A 21656-nucleotide genomic window follows, 5' to 3' on the forward strand; every position below is an offset into this window, starting at 1 on the left:
ATGGAAGCACCACGGGAGGGTGGAATGGACTGACTGGCCACAGGAAGAGAGGGAGGAGGTGACAGAGCGTGTGGAACAGAAGCAGAGTCGGGAATGTGGCAGGGAAGGCACCAAGTCTCAGATGACTGGAAACCCACATTCACGTGCCACGCAGTACAGCCAAGGATCTTATTTGACTGAGAAACAGACACACATCCATTTTACACTCAGCATCTCTGGACCACATAAGATCTGTGGTCTCTTGATGTGTCCAAGCAAAAACAAGAGCAGGACCCCAGCCCGAGGGTGGGCCTGAGAAAGCTTCTGCCTCTGGGGCCCTTCTCCCCAACACTGCCTACCAGGTGTACCCTGTGTTGATAAACAAAGTCCAGCAGGTATAAATTAAGTATACCAAAAGAGACCAGAGCCATCGATCCAGCCTGTCTGTCAGCACAGGCTTCCTGTTGGAAATACCTCATTTCCAAAAAGGGCCTCAGTAATGTTTTTTCTCAATTAGCATTTGCCTACCAATTCTCTTTAGATATTAAAAACAAAAACAAGCAAACTATGAAAAAAAAAAAAAAAAAAAGAGCTGGCCAAAGCCCACAAGACAAAGCACAGAAAGAGGCACAGGGATTGCAGAAACGAGCAGGCCTGGGTTCCTCTGCAGAGCGCAAGCGTGCCCTTCACTCCTCCTCAGCCTGTTTCCTCAGCTGAGACACAGGGGTAATGATGTATGATAACACCCCCCTCTGGGGATCTTCAGATGAAATAATATTACAAAGCCTACCCGATAAATGTTAGGTCCGGTCTCTCTCAAATATTCAGAGGGGCAAAACCAATCAGGCCATAAAGTCACACATTATTAGTTTCTAACATTAGGGTTATAATTCACATTATTATACTCCACCTTACCCAACAATGCAGTCTACGAGCCTTATGTTGCCTGCATACTCATTACGAGTCCCCAAACACTTGGGGAGAGCCACCCTTTGATAGAGCTCCACATCACATGGAGAGAGGGTCCCCTTCTGGGCTCCCAGAAGCTTCAGGTTCAGTGTTTTAAATCATATGTATATGTGTGTGCATATATATATATATATGCATACATACATCTCCCAATATTCTAGAAAGGGAAAAGTTTTGAGGGGGATAGTCTTGTCGGTAGGGAAGCCTGGCTCACCTGGGTATGGTACTGGGATGTCTGCTTGCCAGGAACAGAGGCAGATAAAGGAAGCACATCAGAGACACATTACTGTGCCTGATAAAAAGGTGACAGAAACAATTAAACAAAACATCCTTTCATGGCAGAAAGTTCCTTTTATTTTGACAACACAGAACTTTTTTTTTTTTTTTTAATAAAGGAATATCATAGTTCCTGATTGGTTTCTCATTTGCCACCAGACTCCTGCTTACTCTGAGCCTTGGCAATTTAAAAGGGGCTGTCCCCCCTGCAGTTCTCAGAGGCCCCGGCCCCAGATCTCAGGATGAGACCAGCATTCCTTTGGGGCAATGACGTGTCACTTGGAATAACTACACAGAACTGCTGGGATTGAGGATTTCTCTCCTGTTGTGTACAAGGGGCCAAAAGAAAGGCCACAGCTCAGGAGGTATCTCACACCAGCTGCAAGTTCTGGTCAGAGCAGGGAGACAGGTGGAGGGGGAGGTGGCAGTTTGAAGGGTGCTCATCCAAGCCCTAGAGGCCAATGTGGTCCTCAGCTGTCTTCTCACAGTAGTCCTGAGAGGCTGAGTCTGGCAAGCTGCAAAAATCCATCCTTCGCACTAAATGAGTCATATTCACATGCATGCAGAGAAGGGGTTCCCTGCAGAGGATTCCTTTGCTGGAGCTCTTCTGCCTCCTTGGACCCAACCACCTTTCATGTGCAAGCGCACAGGCTCTATGTCAGGTAGGTCTGGGTTCAAATCTCTGCCCTGCTGTCTTCTATGTGTTTTTTTGCCCAGGGTTGCTTAAGCCTCAGTTTCCTGGTCTTTAAAATGGGAATAATGACTAGGCTGTTGCATTCAAATCACACATTATTATGGGGGACTAGAGCTCCTCCCTGAGCTCACATGTAGGAAGTTCTTCCCATGCCAGGGCCAGGGGCAGGTGAGAGGGAGAGAGACTTCCACTGAAAAAGGCACAGCCAGAGAATAAACAGAGAGTACTGCTCCCTCCTTGACACAGTGATCACAGAGTCACAGTCCCCACGGGAGGGGCCTTCACCTGGGGACTCATGAGATTTATTCTGTTCTGCTTTAGTCACTGAGGCTCCTGGCCTGAACTTCACCAATTCATCAGGTGACTCCTTTTTACCAAAGCAGCCCCCTCTTTTCCTGTGACCCCCAAGACACCAACAAAGCAGTTACCATCTCCCATGTCCATCCTGGGGTACAGGGGCTCATCTGACTCCAGCCCAGATTCCAGGCTGCTTGGGTGGATTCCAGAGACAGAGTTCAGTTGACACTGGTCATTGGCAGGCTCTGAATCCAGGAACCCTCAAAAGAGGACACTCCTATATGATCAAAGTGGACACTGTGTCCCCCGGGCCCTGCATTTCCTTTTTCCTTATTTGTCTGGAGGGGCCGGGAGTGGGTGGGTTGCAAGCTCCAGTGGCCTGGATGACTGACTCATTTCCCCGTTGGAGTCAAGAGCAGCAGCTGGTGTGAGCCACTGAATGCCTCTGGAAGCAGAACGTTAAGTGAAGCCGCCTCTACGAAGCAAAACAAAAGGAAACATCACTGAGTACCCAGTGTGTAAGCTCTGTGGGGAGAAAAGAGCCAGGCGAGAGGGAAAGAAGAGCCACATTGCCATTTTATCCATTTATTATATACAATATTAAGGCACAAGTTTAAGCAGCAAAGAATAGGAAAATCTTTGGCTGACAATCAGTATCAATATTTGCTGTGGGGGACACGCCATGTTCTTGGACTCCCCGACTCTGCGCACAGACCCATCTGGCCGTACAGCTCTGTACACCACCCCTCAGTGCCAAGATGCCAAACTGTTACACCTGGATGCCAGAGTCCGCTGGGAAGAACACAGCCCACTGCCACCAAGCTCGACGATGCACACACACAGAGCAGGCAGGAGGAGCAGTGGTGCCAGGGCTGCCATAGTTCTGGCTGAAATTGTGTGCCCACACTCGCCCATTTCACAGAATTTCACACAGATCCTGTAAGTGCCTCGTTGAGGAGGAGGCTCCACTGTCCCTCCTCAAAAGGGAAAAACACCTTGATTCGAAATAAACCCAACTGTGGATATATTTGCTTACATTCTGTTTGGTAATAAATACTTACAGATGTCTATATGTGAACAGAATTCTAGGCAAAATCACATGTAAACACAACACTGGGCATCAAAACTTTGGGAGCCGATACAAGAAGATGCTATATATATATTTTGTTATATAGAGAGCAGTATTTTAATTCTGTGAAGAAGCAAAGCTTCATGACAAAAAAAACACCTCAGTCACAGAATAACATGACGATAACATGCACTTAAGTATAACACAGCTCTACAGAATACCTGCCAGATGTTGATACTAATGAATATGCACTTATGTCTGTAGTGTATGCAGAGATGTGAACACACATGAGGCATGGCAAGAAAACAGACTTTGAAAAACTAATACACTAGAAGTTACACGTACTAATGAGCATAGTCCTCCCTTGAAATGGTCACTTTGAGAGGCTTCAGTTTGAAGGCTCATTCCAAAAAACGTCTTAAGGATTTTTTTTTTTTTTTTTTTAAGAAACAAAAATGGTGTGACTTACCTTAATCACCATCTTTATTCATCCAACTGGGATTACATGACTTGGGATTATTTCTAAAACTTAAATCCATCCTCAAAGGATGAAGATTTCTCATCTCTAGGGGGAATCAAAGGAACGTGTTGGGCACCAAAGGCCATTCTAGCAGAGGAGTTCGCAGAATGTTTTTACTTGGGCAGCACTGCAGTAATCAGTACAGTCTCCCAAAGGGACACCTTTTAAGGAAGGTGAAGTGAGATGAAATACTTGGATCTTCTAGATATTAGGAAAAGAAATTACACACACACCCTATACTCACACCTCATATGTATGCACTTACATATACACTTGTCTTCAGCTACCCTTAAATTACTAACTGAGAAAAAGGTATACTATTTAAAAGGAAGAGAAGGAAATTGCTCATTAGTTCCAGAAGAAATTCATTTACTGAAATGCTGACCTTTGCATGTTCCCAGCTGACCAGCTTCTGGTAGCTTCTTAATTACTCTACCCATCTCCTGTGGAGCCATACGCCAGACACAAACCAATTAAACAACCCTTACATTGAATGAAAACATTTTAAATGTGTTGATTAATTAGAAAAAAAGAAAAGAAGGAAGGAAGGAAGGAAGGAAGGAAGGAAGGAAGGAAGGAAGGAAGGAAGGAAGGAAGGAAGGAAGGAAGGAAGGAAGGAAGGAAGGAAGGAAGGAAGGAAGGAAGGAAGGAAAACCAATATCAATAAAGCATATACCATGGCTGCCTTAGGTTTGGGGATGTGGAGAAGCTAACAGTAAGCTGGATACTCTCGGGCTACTTAAAGCCTTTAGCTTTTAAAGACATTCGTGGGAGGTTTTGGTGATGGGGAGCAATAATCAGCCACAATGTATATCGACAAAATAAAATTTAAAAAAAATAAAAATATAAAATAAAATAAAGACATTCGTGGGATCCCACTTCCTATGGCCATGGTAGCCCTTTGCTTGAGACTAGTGCAAGATCATTCAGAGAACACAGAGAAACACGCTCCACTTGCTCCATTGTGGACATGAGGCAAGACTTTGGTTTGGAAAACACATCACTTTGCTCAGCATAGCTCCCTGCCATCTAGGTGTGAGCTCCCTGCCTTGAAACCTTTTAAACCCCCAATCTATTCTTCACTGCCTCGTAGGACCCTGGCCTCACCTGAGACTCTGGGACTCAGAAGGCTGCTGGGGAGGGAGAATTTCTCATTCCATCAGAACTCAGCATTGGGGTGGCTCAGCCACTGCATTGTGAGAATGCAGGTGGCTGAGGGAAACCCAGCTGAGAACAAACAGGAGTAATGACCGGCTTCTCTGCAGGGCACATCCTGAGCAACAGAACCACTGAATTATCCGTTCCAAGCCTCGTACAGCCAAACTCATACAGAATTCCAAAGAGCAACCCCTGCAGGACTGAAATGAGAAGGGCTTCACCCCTCTCTGCCCTGCAACCCAAGCCTGGGAGGGCTAAGACAGCCTGCCCTGCATGCACAGTTGGAACGTGCTGAACCCAGCGCTGCCACTGGCTACCTACCAGCCTCTGGGAAACAGAAGAAACATTAAGAGAAGAAAATGCTAAGAAATGCTCTGAAGTTTTTGGAAAATAATGTGTTTCTGCCAGCAACTTAGCCACATGAACCTGCAGACGGTAATAGTTCTTATGTACAGAACCAACTACTTTGTGAATCTTTCATGTCAGAGATCTGACTCCAACCACTTCTCATAGCCCACATAACAGCCTGGCCGCACGCAGACACTGCCAGACAACACATCTGAGGATGAAGCAGAGTCACTCAGCACACCTTCACACAGAGCCAAAGCCCTCATCCTTCATCCTGAGGCAGGACCCTCAAGTTCTATAATCAGATGCCACTGGGAAGTTTTGAAGAAGTCCAGGCCTCTGGATTATGCAGAAGTAGTTTTCAGAAATACTTTGCTGCTGCACTTGTCACGGAACACAAAGATTTCCATCTATGCTGATGTTAATGGGCAGTTCTAGGAGATGTGGGTTTAGTCCTATTTCTTAGGCCCTGAAAGATGTGGCAGCCATGTGCATGTGTGTGTGCATGTGTGCACGTATATCACAAATAGGGGGACAGAAAGGACTACATGTGGCACCACATGTCAGAGGCGGTAGCCCCTGTGGTTCAGGCCTAGCTCCTCTTGTACACCCTTGTTTTAAATCCTAGCTGCTTCTGGCTGTGAGGCTTTCGGAGGGGACTTCACCTTCCTGAGCCCCAGTTTCCTCATCCGTGAAATCAGGATAATACACTCGCCCCTGCACCCCAGGTGGTTTCAAGTCTAATGAAAAAGCACTTGCATACGGTCAGCACTAAAAAATGTAGCTAGCATTATTTTTCTGAAAACCAAATGAGATAAGATATTGTAAACTGCCCAGAACTCAGGGTGCTCAGTATACGCAGTCCCATTTTCCTTTAAGCTAGGCTTCCAGAAAGCTCTAGCAATGACAGTGAAATCCCCAGAAAAGATGTCTTAAAGCTATAGATCCTCTTTCTCAAGGAAGAGTCTTCATATAGGTCAGGGAAAGTAAGACTGACAAAGGCCACAGCACAACCGTAGTTGAGGCCCTGAGAAATGGTGATGTCTCCATTTGTATTCTGACCATTAAAATACCTGGCATATGGGGGACCGAGTGTGCCAGTGAGGTGACTGGAGCAAGAAGCCCAGGCTTCAGGAGAAGCTGGCTATGGTGCTTGCCCTCACCCATGTCTAGGGAGACAGCCTGAGTTTTGGGGTGGCCCAGACATGGCAGTGGGGCTGGCAAAGTTGACTTACCTCCCTATCTCCAGACCCACTCCTTTCTGGTCCATCCCCAACATATATTAGGTCAAAATGTCCTTAAAGGAGTTAGCTGCCATCACAGGCACCTCAGTCCCCACTCCGCACCCACATCCATGCTCAGGCCTTTCCCCCATGGGTAAGGGCTCCTGCACTCTCTTGCCACAACCCAGGGCACGGGGCAAGCTCAGTGCTCAGCCCCTTGGAGTCGCCTGAGTTTCCTAGTCTGCAAAATACTTACTTAGACGTTTGATGTGAGACTCTACACGAGGTAACAAGCAGGCAGCACAAAGCTCAGTCAGTGCCCACTGCGGAGCAGAGCTTGAGAGGACCATGCCCACCTACCCTGTCATATGTGGGGCTCAGAAGCCTGTTGGACCAATGCCACTGATTTCTTTTCCTCCCCTGCCCAGCCTACAACTCTTATCTCCTTCTACCCCCTTAATTTGGGGAGGCTGTAACATCAGCCAGGTCACATTCCAAAGACCCGTCCTAAAGTAAGCTACCTGGGCAAAGCTTCCCAAGTAGTGTTGTCTTTAGTGCTTTACTTAGGAGGTACCTGAAAAAGTCTCAGACCTAGGGCTTTTTTCATTTTCCTTTCCCCTAAGTAAGCATGAGGAAAGAGACCTGGGAAAACATGAACCAAGCTGACCTGGAGAGAGAGAAATATCAAGATACCACAAGAGCATCCCACACCTCCTAGATGTGTAAAGGAAGCCAATGTCTGAGGATTCGTACGTGAAACACTGAAACGTCACAGCAAAGGTGCAAGACATCCCCTTACTTACTCACTCCTGGCTCTTCTCCAGGGCATTTCTGCCTCACTTTGGATAAGCTGCCCCAAAACAGAAACCTGGAAAAACCTGACCACACTGTACATATACTGGCCTGTTAGGTTACAGAGCAGCTCATGGCAGAAAAAAACTGGTGTCTGGTAAGTCTGCAAGTTCACCATCAGCAACCAGAGGGCGAGGGGTGGAAGTGGTGAATACAAGTGTACTTCAAAAAGTTTGTGGAAAAATGGATTTTAAAGATAATATGAGTATTTCCATGAACTTCTTGAAGTGAGCCACAAACACAAGACAGTGGTACGGGGTGCCTATGAGATTCTAGATGCCACCAAGACAGCTGCCTGTACACTGTGATCCATTTCCTGGAGTTTTGTCCTGAAAGCCTTACCCCCCACAGAGCAACGGGGTAGAAACAGAGCTGATGTCAGAGAGAAAAAAGCAAGGCCCCATAGTCCTAATGCAAGATGTCACACGGACCCATGTAACCTTCTGCTCCTCAGAGCTTACCTAGTTCACAGCAGGAATGACATTAACAGTGGCAGCCCAACTACGCAAAGGCAGAGGAGGACAGGAAGACAGCATGTGTCTTTGTGCTCTAGTCACTATTAAACACAGCAGGAATTATGACAGTTCAGACACTGCCCTAATAAATCTCATACCTAAGGAATTCTGCTGTGTTTTATTAAAAAGAAAAAAAAATGAAGGAACAACAAAAAAAAGTAAAAGTAAAGAGTAAAGCGGAGACAGCCATGAATTTAGACAAGTTAGGAAGGATGAGGACCAAGATCATAATGCTCCCATCCTGTTGTGAAAAATACTGCTGAATCCAGAAAAGCTAAGAAACCCCATAATCTCCTGAAAATCCAAAACAAACAGGTAATTAGGTGAAGACTGCCTTTTCAATCCCCCATCACCCAGAATGTTTCTTCTCGCTGCTGTACCCACACCCACTTACAGGACACCCCAAGCACGGCACAGGTGACACTGCATTATGCCAAGATGGACTAGAGATTTCTAGGAGGTTCTTCTTAAATCAAACATGCTAAGAGGCCAGGAAGATCCATCCATGTTCAGGTTTATCTGTTCACAACCAGAGAACGGGGGTACACAGAGCCTCCCCGAGAGACACATTTTCTATACATTCCTATTTCTTTTTAACTTTGTTGCCAAACCTACATGCATCTTCTCTCTTCCACCATATGCAATAAAAATCAATAGCATTCTCTTCTATCTTCAGTCATGTAGGTCTCTCCTGTTTTTGTTTTTAACTTTTATAAAAAGTGTTCTTATTGATCTGAAATCTTTATCAGTTCAAACCGTTCCTGATTTCCCGTCCACAACCTTCGTGATCTTTCTTCGTCCTCTCTGCCGCATTCCGTGTGTGTCGATGTTCCGCTGTGAACTTCAGCAGGGGGGTGGAGTTAGATGAGAACCTCCATCATCTCTCCATCAGGGAACTCTGGCTTGTGCAGCAAGCTGCTGACACGGCCTCTGTGGTCAGGTGACTTCCCGTGGCCAGGAGAGTTGTCTGTTAGGTAGAGGGGAAGATCAGCAGCTCATTCCTCAGGAGGAGCACAGGCTTCATAAGCTCTCTCTAAAACAGACCCATTTCAAATACCGCTGTGCCCCCGGGATTCCCACTCACCACAGTGTGTTAGGGAAGGCTGTGAGATCCAGCCACAGTGGGAAGACACTGCAGGACTGGCCCAGGATTCAGGTACAAATAAAAACAACCAAGAGGGTGATGGATGAGGATTAAATGGGACTCTGTGGAAGAGCCCCTCACACCCACTCTGCCTCCACTCAAAACTACCAGTACACACTACACACCAAGTACTGTTTACATATTCCCTGCCTTACTTGGAAAAGTGAAACCCAAGAATTGCATCTCCAAAAAATGACACCACTGTATTCACTTGTCTACCTTGGAGGGTGAAAATAAAGACCCCTCTCCCCTGCCGAGGGGCAATTTATGCCCCCAATAGTCCCCACCTCCACAAAAGAATTCCTCAAAAGGGTTATCCTCATGACTACAATTAGTCCAAGGCCAAGTCTGTTCTTCTCCTGGACACTTCTGGACTTACTGCAAAGCTCACCATCCCAAGCTGTCTTCTGTTAAATATTTTATTTATTTATTTATTCATTTATTTATTTATTTTGGTGGCTGGCTGGTATGGAGATCTGAACCCTTGACCTTGGTGTTACAATACTGTGCTCTAACCAACTGAGCTAACCAGCCCTATTAAATATTTTAAAACACTCATGAGTACTGGCTGAGTGCAGCGCCTCAAGGTAACTTACTCTGCAGTAAAGTCTACCTTCTCTTCCAGTCAAGATGTCCTCCACTGAGGCCCAAATCCCTGGCAAGTGGACACCCGGAAGGCAACGTCCAGGAACCTGATGCCCTGGACACACCTGGTGCCTAATACTTGCTCCCAAACACACTGGAAGGCACTAATTCCCTAACACCCACCAGAGCGTCTATTTTCACCCCTCCTGGGGAAGGATCAGCTATAAAGCATACGTCGCAAGGATGGACTCAAACTGTGTATTCATTTTAAACAGTAATAAATTATAAGTGTCTGTACAAATGTTATTCTTGTAATAATAAGGAACACACAGCCTAAGAGCTTTTGGATAACCATGATCATTAAAAAAACCCATAAAGTGAGAATGGACGGGTGTTCCTGCTCCCTCTCGGCTCAACCAGACTCCCTCTCTCAGGCCAGACAGTCCCATGTTTTGTAGGCATGTAAAGGAGGGCCACATACCCAGCTTCTCCACAGTCCCCTTGGCCCCGGGGTGCTTCAGGACGGGGCTGTTGGAAGGCGTCGCGCTCAGCCTGCTGCGGTTGGGGAGGGAGGCCACGTTGGGCCAGAAGAGTTCAGCACTCTTGTCCGTCTGGGTGCTGCTGTCCTTGCTGCCCATCTTAGCGTGGGCGCTGCTGGCCGATGTGGCGGAGGCTGTAGGTGACAGTGCGGAGGCAGGTGGGGATGGCAGCAGGGGGGCAGAAGCGTGTTCGTGGTGCTCCTTCCCCAGCAGCAACCCTGAGGGCAGAAGAACAGCTTTTTCACTGACATTCTTTTTTTCTTTTATTTGATTTTAAAAACAAACAAACAAAACTAATCTTGGGAATCACTTCCTTCTTGACTGAGGATTACTTCATTCATTGATCCATCACCAAGTGTCTAACAGGCATTTATTATGCACCTGATAAAATGACAAACACTGAGAGAATTTTAAGAAATGAAAGACCTAGATCTCCTGCTAAAAAAGTTTAGTTTTCTTTTTTTGGCAGAGGGAGGAGTTGTCAAGTAAACTGGCTATAATATATTATGATAAACTGTACGATAACATTATTCACAGGGTGGTACAGAAGAAGAGAGAAGAGTCTACTAGCCGGAGTACCAGGGGTGGCGAGGTTCCCGCAAGGCTTTCTAAAGACCATGCCTGCTTTACCTAACATGGCCCAGAAGGGCTGGCTGAAGCAGTGGTTGTGTGCTTAAGAAAAACTGAAAGGCCTCCCTGGTCCTAGTTCCCACTGGCCTGCTGCTTGTGACTAGTCCACAATTCCACCCCATTCGTGGTAATGGATCGATAGTCTCCTGCAAGGTGAGGTTCCAAAACAAACATGCTCCCTGTTCGGAGCAACCATTGAGTTATACCAAAAGAAATCTCTGCAGTCGATAGCTAGATCCCAGGAAGCAGGAAGCCAGCTGGGCTCCCAGGGAGGAGCCCTCACCCTGCCCCAAGAGTGATGGGTCTAGGATGGGGAAGAGGGCACACTGGCTACGGAAAAGGGAGGCCTGCTGTGCAGAGGTGTCAATTTCCTCAAGGCCTTCCTGCAAAGCTGGACAGAAGAGAAACCTTTTCATTTTAAAATATGGCACACATTCAGAAAAGTGCCAGCACTACAGAACACTAGCCTATAGAAGATGTTGTAAGCACAATCAAGTATTTATTCACTTATCTTGTCAACTAGCCAGCAATTCATAAAGTATATTGCCAGGGCTGTTTCAAGGTACCCATTCATAACTCAGGGCAATTCAGTTTGTCTACAGCAGTCCTTCTCAAAATGCAATGTGTATATCAAGTACTATACTGTTCAAATGAGGATTCGATCTGGTGGGAGGGGCCCGAGATTCACCCTCTAACCAATTCCAGGTGATGCCAGTGCTGCTGGTCCATGGACCACACTCTGAGTAGCAAACATCTTTGCCAAAGTGCTTCACCCATTATCTCACTTTATATTTCAACATTCCTGTGAGGTAGGTCTCTTCTTCTGTTTTACAGAGAAGAAAATGGAAGCTCAGAGAAATGAACATCTCACAGCTAAGAAGTAGCAGAAATGAGATTCAAACCCAGCTGTGCCCAACTTGGAGCCCAGCCTGTGTTCTTTCTACCCGGTCACCTGCCTGTTGAAACTCCAGAGTCTGATGGGATGCTCTGGGTGTGTGGAGGGGGGTGGCCGGTTGAATAAGCTACTAGCCAGCCATCTCTCTTGGGAGCCCCTGGGAAGTGAGGAAGGCATGTGCTGTCCCCTCCACCTCCTTCCAGAGCCCATCAGGCAAGACAATGGAAGCATGTGGGAGCTGTGCAGTGTCCCACGAATGTGTGCCTCTGCCTGGCCCCTCAGCCCCTCCCTGCACTTGTGACTTATGGACACCAGTGACAAAATGAGAAATACCAGTGCAGAGACCACAGCAACTCTCCCTTCAGACTAAGGTCCTCAGGCTCCCAGGCTAAATATTGAGGGATGCAGGCACAGACACCAGAGAGACGCCGGCCCAGCTGGATGCCACCAATGGGCTTCTCCCAGGGAGGTTTCCATCAGAGCTGAGCAGATTTCAAACTCCTCAGCCAGCCAGTCTGAGCACTGCCTCCCTGCTCTCCAACTGGGCTGGGAGCTAATGTCCCTGCGATGGTCTTTGATGACCCCAGCTGTTGTCCACACACATCTCTTTGAAGTGCATTTCCTCTGAGGGCAGGGGCTGTGGAAGCCACCAGTGGAAGAACTTCAAACAGAGATTCCGGCTGCGAGCTTTGATCCTCCAGCTCTGTCGGGTTCATATGGAAGATCTTATCCCCTCTGGCACAGAGCAGACTGGCTCCTCTGGGGTCCTGTGCTGAGGAAACCTGGCTCTGGACTCCATAGAGAAACAAAAACACACGCTGACCCAGGGAAATGCATCAAAGAAGGGGCAGAGCTCTGGAGTTGCCAGAGTGCAGGGAAAGGGAGCAGAGGACATGTGTGTGCACACATGTGCACACGTGTGTGCGTGCGTGTGTGGATGTGTACACATGTGTGCACATGTGGATGTGAATGCTGCCTGCTTCCTCTCCAGGCTCGGCCGGTCTGACCAGTCAACGAGCCAATGAGGAAACCCACTCCTGGCTGAGACTACACTTGTGACAACCTCCTCAAAATTCTGCCTGTGCAACAACACAGCAACCACCACCACCAACCCCTCGTGCTGGAGGGCACTTCTTCCAACGCGCCTTCTCCACATCATCTCATCCGGCCCTCCCGTGGCCCCATGGGGCAAAGCAGTGTGCACACTGTCTCCTTTCCTAGACATGGAAGTAAGAGGAGCCGCCACATAAGTGGTGTGGGGCAGAGCTCAGTTCAGAGGCCTGATGTCTCTAGGCTTTTCCATTAGAACATCTTGTGTCGTAAGGGTCATCTCAACTCTCAACAATAATAGATAATAATTATAATATGAGTCAGCCCATGGTTAACAACGACTCCAGTAGTGTAGCCTTCAGAATTTATACAGTACTTCCACATATCTCATTTATTTTCCACAAACAAAATCTGATTGACTTTCCTCCCCATTTCACAGATGAGTAAACTGAGACTAGCAGATATTCAGTGACATTTCCGTGTCCTCTGAGTGGCAGGGAGGTTGCCTCTCAGAGTTTGTGTGGCCTTGCTTTTCGGATCCCAGTCTGAAGGAGATGTGGGGCTCACCTATGCTCCCCTTCCAGGCCTTCTCTTCCTTCTTCTCTTCCACCAGCTGGCTGCTGGTGAGAGAGGTCTGGCGGGAGTGTGTCCCGGTGGCCGCTGCAATGGACGGGACCGAGCGGGCGGGCCGCAGGCTCGAGGCATCCGTCTTCCCGGCATCTTTACGGGATCGCTGCTGAAGGACCTTAATCATGGCATCCTTCTCTATGATTTTGGCATGGAGATTTTTAATACTGTAAACCAAAACAAAACAGTCTTAATAAAAAGTCATTTGGTTAGAAAATACATTGAGCTAGAAAAACTTGAGACATTTCTCTCAGACTGTCCCAGGGACTTAAGCTGCAATTCAGAGAGGGAAGTTAAGTGCAGTACACGTCTTCACACATTTATAATCCCCAAATTGAATGAGACAGATCTTTGTAGATCAAAGGGGTGCACCTTCTCTGGCACCTCAGAAGACTCTGGGACTTCTGGAGGGACAGTCAGAATGACTGTGGCCATACACTAGGGACTACTGAGACTTAGTGGGCTCAGGGACCACACTTAGAGGATCTAGCATTAGGGGGGTTCAGGGCCAGAAGGGGTCATAGGGAAACCCAGAAACTCTGAAGCCTCAAACAGGGTGAACTTTCAACTAAGGTTAATTTCTCTATTTTCTTTTTTAAAAATTAATCAATCAATGAAATTGATTGATTAAAAAATTTACTCATTACATTTTTAGATTTATTTAATTAATTTTAATTGACATAATAATTGTATATATTTTGGGGGTATAGTGTGGTGTTTCAATACATGTACACAATGTAAAATAGTCAAATCAAGGTAACTGGCATATCCATTGCTTCAGACATTTATCATTCCTTAATGGTGCATTTCTCTATTTTCTAAGAAAAAAAGATGAAAAAACGGACAGGATCTCTAGAAGATAATTCTCCCCTCAAAGGCCAAAAATGAGAACCAATAAACACCTGAGTTCTTTTTGCAATTCTGATAGTAACCCACTGAGCCTTTCCGTTACTCGACCACTCCCCACTATGTTGACATCTGTGACATGAGAAGCTCAGGGCTCCCAGGGCTCCACAGGCCCTCAGGCAGTCAAGGGGCACAGGCTAGTTTTACCATGTCAAATAGCCTGCTGGAAATCTTGTGCAGCCCATCAGAAGAGAGCATTAGGTAAATAAGTTATTTTTTGAGAACTGGAATATATAAACTCTGGCTAAAAAACTCTGAACCTTTAGAATATGATCTGTTTTTCCTTTCCAGTTCATAATGTCTGGAAGGTTGTACAGACAGACATCCAGAAGTAACATGGGCATCTCAATTCTTTTTTTTTTTTTTTTTTAAAGATAACCAGTAAGGGGATCCTAACCCTTGACTTGGTGTTGTCAGCATCACGCTCTCCCAAGTGAGCCACGGGCCAGCCCTGGGCATCTCAATTCTTCAGTCATTATTCTCAGCCTCATCTTAAAACCTGCATTAGACATGCAATAATCCTGCAGAGACCTCTGGCACCAGTCCCCACTCCCCAGGGCTGCTGCTGAGTGGAACCACGTGCTTAGGTTTGAAACTTTCCTTCTCTCCAGGGCAGAGCAGTGGGTGGGGAGTTTTTGGAGACCTTAATTCTGCAGCCATGCAGAGCAGAGCAGAAGAGAAGACTCTGTACCAGGGCTGGAGTGGGAGTGCAACCTGTGGGTCTGGAGGGGAGCGGCCGCACACGGCTGTGCCTTACGTGTACTCCATGTCCTGACACCTCCTGTTGGCCTGCACCACCTCCTCCTCCTCCTGCCAGATATGGGCCTCCAGCGAGCTCTCGCCATAGCTGCCGTTCCGAGAGTGGTTGATGATGTTGGTGTCCCTGGCAACACAGGACACACATGTGATCACAGGAAGCCTTCTTGCTTTGTTTCAACACAAACAGATGCAGAATGGAGAGGCCGGTGTCCAAGCTGGAACAGGAGTCTGCTCTTCACCTCCTACTGGTTCTTAAAAGCCTTCCCTCTCTACTAACCCAGCCCAGTTACCAATCTCCTCAAACGCTGACATACGGAGAATGGTGCAAATGCTCGGGGAGAGGCAACCGAAGGGCACTGTGTTACTCAGTTTCTGTGGCTTACAACAAAATACCTGGAACGGGGTGATTTATAAGAAATGAAGTTTATACGAAGTTTGTTGCTTTCAGTTTCTGAGGCTGGGAAGTCCAAAGTCCAGGGAATACATCTCATGAGAGCATTGATGGTAGCAAGAGTGACAGCAGAGTACCACGTGAAAACGGTGGAGCAGAGAGCAGAGACTAACCTCCTCATTCACTCCCCTTTTACAGCCCTCAGAACCATGCCCCTGACCACCATTATTAATCCATTCACTAGTGCATGGTCCTAGAATCTAATCACCTCTTAAAGGCCCCACCTTTCAATTACCACAATGGGATTTCCCACCCTCAACAGTTACAGTGGGGATTAAGCCTCAATGAGACTGGGGGGGAGCATCCAATCTACAGCAGGCACCACGCTAAAATAATCCCTCCAGGCTTCCAGTTAGGATGGCACAATAGATGGTCCCCAGCATCACTCTCTCCCACAAATCCACCAATTTACAACTATTAAAAAGCAACAACAGCCAAGCTGGGGCCAGTAGGGATCAGGGGAAGAGGAGGAGAGACCTAGGGAGCGCATGAAGGTGGGAGAAGCCACGATGAGAGAAAGAAAGAACCACCCCAACCATTTCGAGTTCTGGCCACTTCCAGCCTGGCCCTGGTGAGCGCACAGAGTGGGAGCTGGCAAAAGCCACAGCTGTGCCCCTCAGATGAAGTTGCTTGCAGATGGCAGGGGAGAAGAGGGCCTTGGTGGCCCCCAGGCCAGCAAGACCATTAACAGGGTTCCCATGGACCCACATAGGAGTGAGGAGCCAGAAAAACTGAAAAAAAGGAGCCACTCAGAGGCTGGCACATGGCCCATCCCATGGGAAGTGTGTGGAGTAGCGGCGTGCGGGGGGGGGGGGGGGTGATGGGCCCATCAGGAGAGCACTGGGGCACAGCAAGGACAGCGGATCTGCCCCCAAATCAGCACAGGAGCACTCAATGGAGACTGGTCAGGAATATAGAATAACATGAGGTGCAGTTTGCTGAAAAGAATCAGGCCCAGATCAGAGTTTCCACACAACCCAGGTGTACCAAGTGTACCAGATCTCATGAGACCCAGAAATACCTATAAAGTCAACCATTAAAACCTGAGCTGCACAAAAATCCTTCCCTAGGGAATCAGGAGCAAAGCAACAATTTAGCTCAACCACAGAGCTTTAGTGCTGGTCCCCACAGGAAGTTCCCCATTTTAGAAGTAAGCAAAGGACAACAAATTAGTTCCAGTGCAGAATTTAAGTGGTGGGAACAGCAAATAATTTAACACAGAACTGGAAGAAAAAACAAAATACCCACAGACCTGAGACAAAGTTTGATATTAACTAGTAAAGGTCTCACATCACCAAAGATCACCTATAAATCCTAGAAGGACCAGAAGTCCCCTGGGCTACCAAGCCAGGGAGTGGAGAGGACTGGGGACCCAGCCATGCCCCCTAACACCCACAACCAGCTCAGTGACAACCACCGAGCTGCCACAAGAAGCACCCTGGGCTTCCAAGCTGGGGCCATAGGGGGTGAGGGCTTCAGCAACAACCCTCTGACATCTGCACCCAGCCCAGCAAAGACCAAGCCACCACTGGAAGTCCTCTGGTCTCCCCTGCAAGAATGAGGGGGATGCCACAGGCTTCAACCCTGTCCCTCCTCCTCCCTCCTTCTCCCACCCTATTTCCTTCCCCCTTCCCCTTTGCCCCTACTGCCGAACTGCTATGCAACATCATAGAATGTAAAAAAATATTAATAAACAAGTAAACTTAAAAAATAAAATAAAATAATCTCTCCACAAACTCCTTCATCCTCCTTCCCTCTGAAAACCTGCCAATTCTCTTCCTAAACTTGTTAGAATTAAGACAAAATAAAATTCAAACATCAAAATTCCCCACCCCTTCTACTAACAACACTGTGTATTAAGCTATGGTGGCATGTTATGAATACTCTGCAGATCAGGCACCTACACATTTAATCCACTGACATATGGACACTATTATATTATTAAATTTGTGGGTGTTTCTATGCTTCTACTTTTTCATACTTGTCCTATCTCACTTTTCCAAACAGAGCTAAAATTTTATTTCTATTTACCACACAATATAGAACCTATTTCAGTATTTTACAGTAAAATGAAGGCTCAGTAAATACTTGAAAGTGAGATTGGTCCTCTTGGACAGTGAAACTGCGGAGCTGGAGTCTTCCTTCACATCTATATTCTGTCTCACTTCTTATTTTGGACCCCTACCTAGGATACTGGTCATTTCAGTGTAACAAACGTGCTGGGTACTAGGGCAGAAAGCTGAAGAAGACACACTCTGTCCTTGAAAAGTTCAGTTGAGGTGGTTGGAGCAAGGGTAGGGACAGACACAGGCAGATTAAAAAGCAGTTTAGCTGAAAGCAGGTGTCTGAAAACAATGGTCAAAGATAACAATTCCTGCTACAGGTTTTGTTGATTTAATTACTCCCAAATTAACAGTGATTAGTAAATTAAGATAACTGTACCATCTAAGTGATATATCTTAAGATGAAAGGCAGAATAATGCCTCTGACTGTATGAATACAAAATTAATAAGAAATGATCTAGCCAAATATTTCACACCTCTTTAACTTCATATTCCAATGCGTCAATCATACTGAAAAACCTTAAAGCTCTTTTCTAGAACACCCAAAAAAAAACAACAAAAAGAGGCCCTTCTTCTGTCCCTTTTAAAGAGAGTTATCAATTAATGAGCACTTATTTCATGTGGGGACTGGGTAGAGCAGGGTACACATGGCCTCTCACTTATTCTCACAACTTGTGCCATGGGTATTATTGCCCACAGTTTACAGATGAAGACACTGGGGTTAGGTGATTTTTCCATGAATACGCAGTTAGCGAATGTTGGAAATGGATTCAAACACAGATATGGATGACTTTGAAGTCCATGCCCTTAACCATTGCTCTGCACTCCTGGAAGTTGCATTTGTTTTTAGGAAGAAGGAAGACCTCAGCAAAGATGCATAAAGATAAAATAAATGAACGAGAAGGCACACATGAGAACATGGCTCAAAAAAGTGCAAACTCAGAAAGACAAATATCACACGATCTCACTTACATGTGGCATCTAAAAAAAAAAAGTAGTTCTCATGAACTAATGAGTAGAAGAGTGGTTACCAGAGGCCGGGGGGGAGGGGGGGTGATGAGGAGGAGAAGTGGTAGACTAAAGTGAACACAACTATGCTATCTACCATAAGTGAATTATTGTGCAATATATGCACATATTGAAATGACACAGTGTACCCCACAAATATGCACAAATAAATATTAAAATTTTAAAAAATTAAAAAAAATTTTTTTTAATGGAAACTGTAGCTGGAAATACAAAGCCAAATAACGTAGAAAGCAAACAAAACACTTTAAACATACTTATAAAATTATAAATTCGCCCCAGGGTGCACAAAATTCATCAATATAGGAATCAGTGGCTAGAAACACTTTCAACCAATTTGCTTTTGGAGAATTCATATACAGCTGGAGACAAATTAAAAAATTTATGTTTTTACTGCCAAGTAAGAACAGCAGGCACAATCAGATGAAAATAACTTCGACAGTAAATACACAGAACTCTGAAAAAAAATTACATTGCTTTGAAATTTGTAAAAAGTTTCAAACCTTCCCCACACATAAAAAATAAGTTCAACCCCTAAACATTCTCATCTATGGTGTCGAGATGTGTAAAGATGGCAGAACCAGTTGGTGTACAAAAATTATTTTCTTTGTTTAAAAATCATTGCATGTAAATATGAAGTAGGCATCAGAGGCTGAAAAGTCACAAAAGAGCTGGAACTAATCATTTTTACCAATTTATCTGCAGCCATTTAGCATCTAGATAAGAGCTCAGAATTTCAACCTTTCTCAAAATGCTTCATTTTCCTTTTTTACCTTACTTTCAACAGAAAAGCAATGCTGAAATCACAGGTTTTCTTTGAAAAGAACATTGAGGCTGGAGCTAAAATATCTGAGATTCTCTGAACCTATCTCCCCACCCTGAGACTGTGAGAAGGGGTAATCTATAAAGGGGATGACAGTTTCCTGCATAATTATTAGATGCTCAATAAACATATGTGGACCCAAAGAAGGGGGAGAAGGGAAGGATGGTGGAAAGGGGCTCCATCCATACCTCTAGGACTCCAGATAGGGCAGAGAAGAACAACAGAACTCCTGTATCTGGGGTAAGAGCCATTTCCTCTTGCATGAAGGATGAAGAGCAAGGCTGGGCCTAGTATCATGTGAGTGGATGACTGTATTTGGGGTCTAACTGGTTCTCCTCTCTTCCACCCACCTCCTGTGCCCACCACAGGGTCCACACCTCAGACCTGTTCATTCCCCCACTTCTGATTTTACATTCCAGTCCCATCCATCTCCTAGGGCCCAGGATCCCCCCAAAACATCTGATCTGATAAATCAAAAGAAGTTGAAACAACAATGACACATGAAGGCCCCGTGTCATCCCTCCAAAGTAACACATTTACACTGCTATCGGGGCTTTAGTGTGCTCAGCCAGAGGACCGTGGTTGGGTTTCCTGCTCTTAACCAGTTGAGAATTACCATTTCCATTTCACCAATGAAGGGGTTATCCTGGATGACACACCCACACTCAGTGACAGAGGGAGGAGCCTTGAATGCAGGTGTCCTGCCTCCCTGTGCAGTGTTCTTTCCATTACAATCACACAAAGAGGAAACCCCAGGGCAATCACCGACAGCTGGCACATCAGACCAGATCTGACAAAGATGGCCAAAGCCCCTGCAACTTTATGTCAGTCTGTTGTCTTTGTCAGGGTGAAGAGGTCATTTAACTGTTAGCTTAGTAAACAAAGCAGAAAATAAAAACATCTCAATTATGTAAAAATCAACAAATGATTCAAGGGGCTTCACTGTTCCCACCACACAGTGCAGGGACAGAATGGGAGGGTGCCCCTTCTCTTCACCTCTCTCCCCAGGACTTTGGAGCTTCGCCTCACCACATCCGTCTCAATGTCTATTCCCATTCCTGCGGTCTCACTCAGATGGACACTGTGGGCTGTTTCCCCTCATGGCATAGACACGCATAACACTTGAGTGCTGGAAAATGATTCCAAAATGATCATTTTCTGGACGAGTCTGCAGGTCTTCCTAGTGCAAGAGTGCTTTGGCGCCCAACAGAGGCTTCTATGCCCGCACGGTGGCCCTGCTCTGCGCAGTTCCTGGCACTGGCATCTGGGCATGCTGCTGGGGATTCTTCTCTACTTTAGTAATGAACCTGAGAACCCATAAATAGCTCCTAAATTATCCCCCCTCAGTCCCAGCAGGCCTTCTCACACTCAAGGCGGCAACGTGGAACTGCCTGCGTCCTTGACTTTCACTCCCCTCTCTTGGTTCATGTCCAATCATCCCAAATGGCACAGAAATAGCCCTTATTTATTAGGAAGTCCATTTTTCTGGATGATTCTTTGAAATTTGAGGATCCCTCCAAACATACTGACTCTAAATTCTGGTGAATTCCAAACAACTCTAAATTAAATGCCCAACTCTAAATTATGGGGAAAAAGCAAACCGAGTGGGGGGCAGAGAGGAGCTTCTCCAGTCCAACGCACAGCCACGCAAATATTGCAGCAATTATGCACGCAGGTGAGATCCAGCAATCAGAGACTGGGGAAACCACCCTGCTCATTCAGACAATAGAATATTTTCACAGAATATTTGTGAGCTATTTTTGTGAAATCTTGTACATTTTGAGCTAATTTTTAAAGGAAGAATAAGGCTGTAGGCCTACAGAAAGAAAGTAAAGCAACAGAGGTAAAACTGACAGCAGAAGAAATCAATTTCAAATGAAGGGACATCAAGTTTTAAGTCAGGTAGTTCTCCATTGACATGTGGCCCCACCGCTTCTGACAAGTGTGATTTGGAATTAACCATTGCGCCTCTCTAAGCCTCATTTTCTTTTTTTGTAAAATGAGGATAACAATAGTACCTGTCTTCGGGGCTGCTATGAGGATTATATATTCCTCATCTGGCCCGTGATACAGATACAGCGTTGAAGAGAGTCATAAAAGAATGATGTCCACAACATCATTCTTAATGATCACACAGTATTCCACCATGCGGACGTACTTTAAATTGTTAAATGAATCTTCTCTTCTTGGACTTTAGGCTATTTTAATGCATTGATATTTTCAATAACACTGGGATGAACATCCTTGGACATAAATTT

General features: G+C 45.9%; 1 protein-coding gene across 3 annotated transcripts in view; it reads right to left on the reverse strand.

Annotated features, from left to right (window-relative positions):
- Positions 1 to 2784: 2784 nt before the first annotated feature.
- The window catches only part of AMOTL1 (angiomotin like 1), a 167051-nt gene continuing 148179 nt past the window's right edge, over positions 2785 to 21656 (reverse strand). For all 3 annotated transcript variants that reach the window (XM_063092389.1, XM_063092387.1, XM_063092390.1), the window contains 4 exons: positions 15034 to 15159; positions 13311 to 13537; positions 10111 to 10386; positions 2785 to 8867 (listed from right to left, as the gene is read on the reverse strand). In XM_063092389.1, coding sequence (XP_062948459.1) covers positions 8761 to 8867; positions 10111 to 10386; positions 13311 to 13537; positions 15034 to 15159 — 736 coding nt within the window. In that variant the 3' untranslated portion in view covers positions 2785 to 8760. The remainder of the gene's footprint in view (positions 8868 to 10110; positions 10387 to 13310; positions 13538 to 15033; positions 15160 to 21656) is intronic.

This window comes from Cynocephalus volans, chromosome 4 (genome assembly GCF_027409185.1).
Source record: "Cynocephalus volans isolate mCynVol1 chromosome 4, mCynVol1.pri, whole genome shotgun sequence".
In the NCBI taxonomy this organism is placed as follows: Eukaryota; Metazoa; Chordata; class Mammalia; order Dermoptera; family Cynocephalidae; genus Cynocephalus; species Cynocephalus volans.